The sequence below is a fragment of the Vicia villosa genome, linkage group LG2 (genome assembly GCF_029867415.1).
Source record: "Vicia villosa cultivar HV-30 ecotype Madison, WI linkage group LG2, Vvil1.0, whole genome shotgun sequence".
NCBI classification, from domain to species: Eukaryota; Viridiplantae; Streptophyta; class Magnoliopsida; order Fabales; family Fabaceae; genus Vicia; species Vicia villosa.
The window spans coordinates 171,138,190-171,147,451 of NC_081181.1; the positions used below are offsets into that span (position 1 = coordinate 171,138,190).

The 9,262-nt window shown below is 33.9% G+C and overlaps 2 protein-coding genes across 3 annotated transcripts; one reads left to right on the forward strand and one right to left on the reverse strand.

The window, feature by feature from the left end:
• Positions 1 to 416: 416 nt before the first annotated feature.
• On the forward strand, positions 417 to 3,572 carry LOC131647429 (uncharacterized). The gene is made up of 4 exons (XM_058917317.1): positions 417 to 628; positions 814 to 874; positions 1,324 to 1,510; positions 3,294 to 3,572. Exons 1-4 carry the CDS (start codon positions 515 to 517, stop codon positions 3,334 to 3,336), a joined length of 405 nt encoding a protein of 134 aa, XP_058773300.1. The 5' UTR covers positions 417 to 514; the 3' UTR covers positions 3,337 to 3,572.
• A 959-nt stretch (positions 3,573 to 4,531) lies between these two features.
• On the reverse strand, positions 4,532 to 8,786 carry LOC131647430 (plastidic glucose transporter 4-like). Of its 2 annotated transcripts, none has more exons than XM_058917319.1 (14): positions 8,601 to 8,786; positions 8,147 to 8,422; positions 7,335 to 7,449; positions 7,079 to 7,146; positions 6,813 to 6,945; positions 6,626 to 6,725; positions 6,431 to 6,543; positions 6,147 to 6,240; positions 5,806 to 5,959; positions 5,556 to 5,702; positions 5,360 to 5,433; positions 5,192 to 5,280; positions 4,974 to 5,088; positions 4,532 to 4,890 (listed from the first exon to the last, which is right to left on the reverse strand). In XM_058917319.1, the coding sequence occupies exons 2-14, from the start codon at positions 8,415 to 8,417 to the stop codon at positions 4,708 to 4,710; spliced, it is 1,656 nt and encodes a 551-aa protein (XP_058773302.1). In that variant the 5' UTR covers positions 8,418 to 8,422; positions 8,601 to 8,786; the 3' UTR covers positions 4,532 to 4,707. The 2 variants fall into 2 exon arrangements, with proteins under 2 accessions (XP_058773302.1, XP_058773301.1); XM_058917318.1 differs by having other exon boundaries at positions 8,596 to 8,786.
• Between the last annotated feature and the right edge of the window lie 476 nt (positions 8,787 to 9,262).

Here is a 9,262-nt window from a genome sequence, read left to right on the forward strand (position 1 = left end):
TTATTTATTGCCATGTTATTTTTTAAATTATTTTTATTTTAAAATAAATTAAAATTTTTAATTAATTTACACTAAAGGTACCAATACTCGATTACTTATCATGGGTACCTAAGAATTTACCAACTAGATTTTATGCGGACTTTTTTTTTTTTAAGATTATTCCTTTTCCAAAAAATATTCAACATTAATGTGTACTACTAGTAGTCCTCAAGATTCAATATAAATGTACTAAAGATTGTATTGTACTTCTGAATCATGATCGAATCAAGTTTTCTTCCTGCATAAAATTAAAATAAAATATACTACAGTACTACTTTTTAACAAAATCGTCATAAAAAATCATTCATTGCTTTCAAAGACTGAATTATTTTTTCCATGTTTTTTCGGATTTATTTGATTAATGTCGAAATAAAACAAACTTTGTTTTGATATAATAATTAATCGATAGAAATAAATTATAATAATAGTATATTGCATTTGAATTGAAAAGAACAAAACCCTGATAAGAGAAAAAATGGAAAAGGAAGAAGAAGATCGTAGAAGAGAAGCAGCAATTTCATCATCACCTTGTTTACAACCCAATTTCAATCCTAAAGGCGTTACTAAAGATCAACTCTCCAAGTTTCGTGTGTGTAATCTCTTAATTTCATTTCAATTTTCTTTAATTTTCTCATTGAAATTTCCCCCTTTTTATATATAGATAAAAACTGAAATTTTTAGTTTTGATCCTAAATTCTGGAATCTGGGTGTTGTTTTACTGTGTTTGTTTGATGTTTTCCAAGTTAACATTGTTTGAATATTTGAATTTTGTAGGAACTGCATAGGAAGCGCTTACAATTAAAGTCTAAATCAAAGTTTAAGACAAAACCCAAAGGTTCTTTTTGTTTTTTTAATGATTCTTGTGTTGTTGGTAATATTATTGTTGTTTTAAGGGTATGTTTGTATTGAGTTATTAACTTATTTGATAAGCACTTGTAAGGTTGTTTCAAAGAGCTTAAGTTATTACATGTCCACAAATAGTTTTCACTTTTCAACTTATTTTCATAAAAAAGCGGCAGCGTGTTAGTGTCTGTGTTAGTGTCGGGACACGGACACTTATGATTACGTTTAATTTATTCAATTTTTTCAAATTATAAGCAGTATCAACGTGTCAATGTCATTATCGTATCCAATGTCAGTGTTTGTGGCCGTGTTGTGTTTGTGTCCGTGCTTCATAGTGTATAAGTACTTATATGATGATAAGCGGCTAAATAAGTTGTTTATCCGATAAGGGCTTAACTCTTGTTGATGTGTCTTTTGTGTTTCCTTGATTGGGTTCTGCAGATGAGTCAAAGAGGAAGGCACAAGGAAATGATCCATATAGAAATAAGAGTGGAGCTCAAGGATTCAAAGTTGATAACAAAGAACAAATCATCTTGAATAATCTCGAAAGCTTTGATTCGAGAAATGAAGACTCGAAGAGTAGTGCATCTGTTCCTTCTACATCAAAGAAGCAAAAATTGCATTGGGGGTATAGCTCTAACTCGACTTTCATTAACAGAAAAATTCCATTTTTAACACTTTATCATCAATCTATGTTGTTTATCTCAGATAGCGTCGCATAGCATCGACACCCTAAATGCTATAGCGGATAGTGGGATAACTATTATTGCAAAGACTACAAATCAGTTTTCAAACATAAACACTCAAAAATAGAAAAACAATAAAACACACATAATTAAATAGACCATACTTAATAATTAAAAAACTACAAAGCAATACAACTTAAAATAGAGAAGAAAATCATATTGTCACGACAACTCGTACCGCCGCTACACTATTCCGCTTTGGCGCACTATTGACAACAGCCATAAATTATGATTTACTCTAATCACTGGGAAATGCTGCTATGTTTTTTGCAACCCCACCCATTAATAAAGTAGTTTGCCGGGCTTAAAGTAGCTACCCATGTTAGCAAGATCCTTTCCTTAACACTCACTCCTTTCAGTAGGTCTTACTCTAAGAAGTTTGTATTGAAATGAGTATTCATATTTAACACTGTCGCATACATTCCGTGACATTGCTCACCATCCTGCTTCTAGACGTGATCCAAGCGGGCTCGAGTGTTTGAAGTTCATTTAATCAGATGCTTCACCTTCTTAGTCTGCATTTTGAACCAAGTTTATTGAAATCAATCGTAGTCATCTAATGTTCATCCAAGTTCAATTTATTTATTCATTGTTATCAAATAGCGCGCCATGGCCACTATGGCGGATATTCATGGCGGTTTTTGGGCTTGCGCGATGGTAAATATCGGCCAATATTGCGGATTTTTCTTCCATAATCAGCTATAACGGCGCCGCAAAGCAGCCGATATGGCGGGATTTTGACTCTCCGCCATGTGCCGCCATCTGCCATAGACAACGCTGATTGCATTGACTGCATGGTTTTATGACTGCAGTAAATGTTTATTATAATGTAAAATTTCATGTCATCATGGTCTTGGCCCACTAATAGAGACTGAGCTCAGGTTATTTAGTACTAAGATTTTAGTAAATGATAAGGTGTTAAAAATTGGGCTAAAAAGAACGATAGAGTCACCGGTTGTTGGCAAATTAGAACTTGGAATGCGGGTAGTATTGTTAACAAACCAGTATAGCCTCATTATACCGCTATTATGTATCGGAATTTGGAATAGCTGATACGATAAGTCAACTGCGCTATTTGCAGGATACCGGTGTGTTTCGACATATGGGTTAAAGTGGTACATAATGAATAGCAGAGCTGTGTGTTTTAACAACGGTCAAACTTTTTAAAACATTAAAAAATTACAAAACCTGAAGTGGCGGTCAAACATTTTAACAGCAGTGTGTTTCGACATGTTTTTATATACAATTATTTATATTTCAACCGCCTTGCAGCTTCTGCTATTTACCTGCTATGCTATCCGCTATTTTTCATATCTTATTTTTGGCAATCTATTATTTTCCACAATCTGCTATTAATAACACTATGCGGGTTATCTGATCTCATTCAAAAGTTTTAATTTTCGGATTGTAGTAACTAATTGATTTTTTAACAGCAGCAATTCCGATTTGGTAGAAGTATAAGAGTGTTATGTTGAGGTTTAAGGAATCCTAGTTAGCAGTAGTTTCTTTCATTACATGAATCAGCAATCCTGATTTTAGTTGAACACATTGCCTTAACTGTGTTAGTAGTATTGTATTTTTATGTTTTTTCCATGTATAAGGTTATTTATGTTTCATGTGAGAAGTTTACAATCTTTTTGATCTGTCTGTTGTTAACATTTGCAGGCTTGATACCAAGGAGAGGTGGGAGAGGAAATCCAACATGTAGATATCACCATGAATCTGAAATGAGAAACCCATCAAGTTTTGTCAAAATATTTTGTAAAGTAGTGTTATTGAGGATAGTCATGGAAGTGCTCAAAAATGTTGTGGCACTTGCACATGCTCTATATGATAATTGAGCATTAGCTATCAACTTGTTGGGGCTTAAGTTGAGATGTATAATCATGATTCTCAATAACTTTGCTGTGTTTATTATACTAGCAAATATAACGAGTTAAATAATAGAGTTCTATTTTTGTTTATTAAATGTTCCCTTTTTTAATAGCAATGCGTGTAGCAAAAATTTAACAAATCACTAATCACTATTGTGTGACAAAATTTATCAAATCATTGATGACTATTGTGTGATATGCAAACTAGTATAATATGTTGAATTTGAGGTGCTATTTGAATCGGTTTTAGGATAAATATTAAAGTATTTGTGATTTTGTTTTGGGATAAAAACTCATTCGATTATAAGATTAAACAAAATATTTGTGATTTAGTTTGATTTTGAATGATAATTTTAAAAAATTAAATTTAAATCGATTCAATCTAATGTAATTTATTTTAGATTATTTTTTGGATAACCAAGTTAATAAATTATAGTTCCTTTATTAATAATACTATTATGATGCAATTTATTACAATTTTAAAAAAAATAATGTTATAAAAATGTGATTTATTACCGATGAAATTCATCAATTAATTAAACTAATAAATTATATTTAAAATTATTAAAATGATACCAATCACATCAAAGTACTATTAAAAATTGTGCCATTTTTTAGATTGATTTATGACAAACACATCTAATGCTATTCAATTTTGTGCAATTTTTGATATTTTAGATCTGTTTACGGTTTTAATTAGATTTTTGATTTTTTTAATTATATTACAACAACTAATTGTTAGTTGGTCTAATGATGATTGACGATGAACTTAGTAGAGAAGACGACGATTCGATCTCCGCAACTGCGATCGAGAGGAGACTGAAACCACTTGATGTCAAAACTGACCTCCGAAATATTACAGCAAACACATGTAATATTAATTAATTTTGTACAATTTTTTATTTTTTAGATTACTTCAAATTATTCAACCTACAATTGAAGTGAGAATGCCATTATTCATGATATCTACCACTACCAACACTAGGAAAAAAAAAAACTGTAAAACATGGTACTACAGAACACAAATGCTTAGCAAAAGCTCACACATTATTGTTACCATATTTGCAAACGAACAAATTTTGATTACAACAAACAACTTGGCCTTAGTGCATCTACCACTTTTGCTTAGCAACAGTACAAACATAAAACAGTTTATTGAGCAGCCTTGTGATTATGATGATCACATTCTCACTTCGGGAAGTTTCTCAAGCTTGAGAGCTAAGCTCGCGTTCTATTGCTTCCAACGAGCGACCTTTTGTTTCCACAACATTGCCGGCTATGTACAAGATAGCAAGAACACATACAGCAGCGAATCCCAAGTACACAGAGCTGATACCGAACTTGTTCACAACACTCAAGAAAGAGAGGCCGATGACAAAGTTGGAGATCTGTTTAAGACGAGAAAAAAAACAAACCATGTTTGATTAGAAACGGTAAAGGGCAGGCTCTAATTCATAGTGAAGTCACTCACCCAATGTGTGCCTAATGCCAAAGAAACTGCTTTTGCTCTAATTCTAGAAGCAAATATCTCCGGTAAAAGAAGGGCAGGCACAGGACCAGCACCGAGAGAGAAGGATAGGACATAGCTGGTTAAAATTCAAAGATCATATACACAAAAACACTATAAGTTCATTGAAGTTAAGTTTTCATGAATAGAATCACTATTATTGATGAAATTAAGTGACATACAAAACAGTTCCTAAGACCGCAAGAGGCCCGGAGTATGGTGCAAGGGTCTTCCAACTAAAAGTTAGAGAAAGAAGCAACATAGAAGCAGCCTGGGAAAGACATAAACCAAAGATGTCATGGTGGATTCAAAAAGGTCTAAGACAGATGTGAACTCAAAATAGGCATTACCATCCCAGTAAAACTCGTGATAAGGAGACTTTTCCTCCCTTGTTTGTCCATCAACGAGGAAGCAATAGCAGTTCCTACAACAACAACAAAACAGAAGTCAGGAGATAGAACCAATACTGTAGATTTGCAATTTACAGAAGTAGCCTTTTCTTAATTGAAAGCACAATCGAAATATTTAAGATCTAAAATTACTAACCAATGACATTTGAAGCGCCAACCAGAGCACTTGCTGCGACATCAGAAGCAATTCCAGCATTGCGGAACACAGAAGTTGAATAATACACCAAAGCATTTATTCCAGCGAACTGTTGGAACAAGAAAAGTGCGGCCCCAACACTGACAACTGCAAGAAGACATTTTCCCGTAAAGCGTAAATCAAATGTAAAAGTAAGTCTCATAGCTTATCATATGGAACTATGTATAGGGTGAAATGAAATATAGGATACCTTTCCAATATCGGCTACTGAACAGATCAAGCCACCCTGCTTCGGGTTCAGAAGAACCTTGACTCGCTGTTCTTAAGTCATGCATAACTGCGGGAACCCTTTCTTTTCCATATAGTGTTTTAATAGCCTTTTCAGCTTCAATGATTTTTCCTTGCTGTAAAACAATATACATGGAATTTTCTCAGAAAACCTACAACAAAATTATCTCGTTACATTCTTAACTTAAATGTATAATGTGTATATTCGGTTGGACAATGTTAATCCATTTTAAGCATTTAACAAAATCATGATGTAAACTTATTTCTTCTACGACAAAAGATACGAGAGAGTTGCAAGAAAACCTGGAAAAGCCAACGGGGACTTTCGGGAGCAATTGCCATTCCTAGAGCTAATAGAACGGATGGAACTACTGCAATGCCAAACATTGTTCTCCACCTGATAAAATAAAATAACTGGGATACAAAAAGTATAATCGACAAACAAATGTTTCCAAATCCTTCAAGTCGAAAGAATTTCAAGATGACATTAGTCATCAGAAGAAATACACGGCTCTCAACGAGGTTAATGATTAACACACTCACGCTGACAAAAAAATATGTTTACTTTAGGGTAAACAACTCAATACCATAATGGGTTTCCTGCAAGAGGCAGACCAACCACCAGTGCTACAAGAATCCCAATACATATAAAAAGTTGATTAATAGATCCAAGCGCACCACGGATTTCAGTTGGTGAAATCTGCACAAAAAGAAAGTCATTAATTTCCAATATAAAAAATGTAATCAGTCACAAAGATTCGATAAACTAACAAAGTTGCAACCTCAGATATGTATAGTGGTACTATAGCAGATGTAACACCGATTCCTATACCAGCAAGCAAACGACCAATGATCATTGTCTGAACACTTTGCGCTGTAGCACTGTAAAAACTTCCTAGTTTAACAAATCCGGTTTCCAAAAATATATAAACATCGATCTTTGTCCTCAACAAACAAAAACTGACATACCAAAGATATGCTCCAATTGCTAGAGGGATTGCGTCTAACTGAAATGTCCTAGTTCTTCCGAATTTGTCAGCCAATGTTCCACCAGTGAACGAACCAACCGTGGCACCAGCAAGTAGAGAGCTGACGATCCATCCTGTTTAAGGATTTCACATTCATGAATGAGACTACTTTAAAATGAAGAGAAAATATTTTCATAAATATCTGAAATTCTCATTGTCTGAAAGCTCAATCATATTCATATGCATTCATTTGAAAAAATTGAGTACCTTGTAGAACTGTGTTTTCAACTATTCCAAGTTCAATAGCAAGGTATTCAAGAGCACCATTTACCACCCTGCACCAAACAGGGCATATCTAGAGTTATCGGAAGCAAATATGTTATTAAAAGAAAAGTAGCAACAGTTCTAGTTAAGATCGAATTCTGGACTGGACCGGTCGGTTCAACTGGAAACCGGCCAGTCTTCCAGCGGGTTCAACTATAGTCGATTGACCAGCATACTAAAACGAAGAGGCTATCCATACCCGAGATGGTATCCAAATAAAATGGCTCCAAGACAAGCTACACCAACATAGGGTAGTACAGTTCCAGAAGATTTTCCCAGAGGAACGGCGGGGACAACATGCTCGGCATCTCCATCTGTATCCCATATTCAGACAAAAAGCTTATGAATCATAGAATAATTGTTCAAATACTTTGCAAACATAAGACTTGTAAAACAGAATTTCAAGCACGGAAAACATTAGTTTCAAAATCAAAGCAAATCTAACTACACACATAAGCATAGTGATAGCACATTTATTCTTGAGATGATATCTAAAACCACTACAGAATTAAAGGCAATACAAAAAAGGAATTCTATATTATACACTCTTAACATAGTTTCACAAAGCCAAAAACAAAATAAACCATTCATCTAAAGCACTGAAACAAACACCAACACCATACACACTAGACATATGGTGTCACGAGAATGACATGTCAACATTAAAAATATTTTCAGAAAATGGAGGTGATTGAATCTAATAATGTGTCGATCTCTGGTTGATTTCAGACACTAACACGTGTCAGACACACTTTCAACTTTCAATTTGAAGCGTAGGTGCTTCAAAGTTCATTTATGATGTAACATCTAGACTAGAAACTAAGATTAGGTAGCATAGCATGTTATGACTTCATTTACTATAATTTGCATTCTCCTAATATCAAAATTCAAAACATCAAATAAGCAATTTTGCCAAGAAAAGTCAAACAAAGAATCATCAAGCAAACAAACACGGTCCATCTACATTAATCAAGAACTAATAAACTAAACACATTAAAGAACAATCATCACCAGACTGCAATCCAGAAGCATGAACCCTGAATGATCTGGACTTAGCAGAGGACACAAAAACGCCACCAAAACCAACTCTTCCACTTCTTAGTTTAGATTCAACACTGACAGAAGAAGCAAGCCTTGAGCCACAGAAATTGGAATTTCTTGTCAAGCAAACTCTTCTGGGTCTTACAACACTCCCATTTCCGAATTCTCCAAAACCCACCAAGCCCCTTTGGTTTTGAGCCCCAAAAATTGTACCTTTCACTGAAACACTTGATGCTTGCATATTATCTGGTCAAAAATTTCAATACCCAGAAAATAAAAAAACTTCAATTTTTCATAAAATGCGCATATAAAAAATGTAAAAAACAAGATGGAAAATGCAATAGCATGCATGCAAAAATGAATTGGATGATAAAATCAAATGAGATTCAAAAGGAAGTACAGAAAATGACGAATTATACCGTACAAAAGGGTGATGAAATGTGTGAGTTTGAAGATTTGGATGATATCACCGTGAATAAAAAAGGAAACTTTTTTATTGAGATTCGCTCTCTGTTTTGTTTTCAGACGAATGAAGAAATAGCTTCGAAAGGATCGTAAACTAACAAAAAAGATGAAAGCTAGTGATGAATTATTTTTTTATCAAAATACAAAAATAAAATAAAAAACATCGCTTGTTTTATTATGTGCGAAGAAAAGACCGAAAATTTTATGTATTTTCATTAAATTGTTAATTATAGTTATTAAAATTTTAAAAAATGGTGTTTAGAGAAAATTGAGAAAACCCAGTACAGTACGTGGGAGTGAGTGGGTTAGATTAGAGCATGAGGTTGCCAGCGCACGTCGGTGCTGCTGCTTACGTTTTGATGTCTAATGTCCTTTCTCTTGAATTCTGACATGTTTCACATACTTGTTGTTCTAATTCAAATTTCACACACAATTTTCACACTAGTTGTTTTTGAGAATCTCTTATTCCATTATTTAGGTTCTTATGTACGAATATTTTCAAAAATATCTTTGTTATCGGAGGTGTATTTGCCAGTGTTTTAAAAACCGGACCGGTCATCGAACCGGTGAGGGTACTGGGTCACTGGTTTATCGGTCGAACCACTGGGTCACTGGTCGAAC

Bases quoted from the DNA above. Each gene is read 5' to 3' on its own strand.
- LOC131647429 (XM_058917317.1), top strand. From the start codon at position 515: ATGGAAAAGGAAGAAGAAGATCGTAGAAGAGAAGCAGCAATTTCATCA. The intron at 875-1,323 runs GTTCTTTTTGTT...TGGGTTCTGCAG, and splicing joins GTTTAAGACAAAACCCAAAG to ATGAGTCAAAGAGGAAGGCA. The intron at 1,511-3,293 runs GTATAGCTCTAA...TAACATTTGCAG, and splicing joins AAGCAAAAATTGCATTGGGG to GCTTGATACCAAGGAGAGGT.
- LOC131647430 (XM_058917319.1), bottom strand. From the start codon at position 8,417: ATGCAAGCATCAAGTGTTTCAGTGAAAGGTACAATTTTTGGGGCTCAA. The intron at 6,946-7,078 runs GTACTCAATTTT...ATCCTTAAACAG, and splicing joins TGAAAACACAGTTCTACAAG to GATGGATCGTCAGCTCTCTA. The intron at 5,434-5,555 runs GTTAGTAATTTT...TTGTTGTTGTAG, and splicing joins TGGCGCTTCAAATGTCATTG to GAACTGCTATTGCTTCCTCG.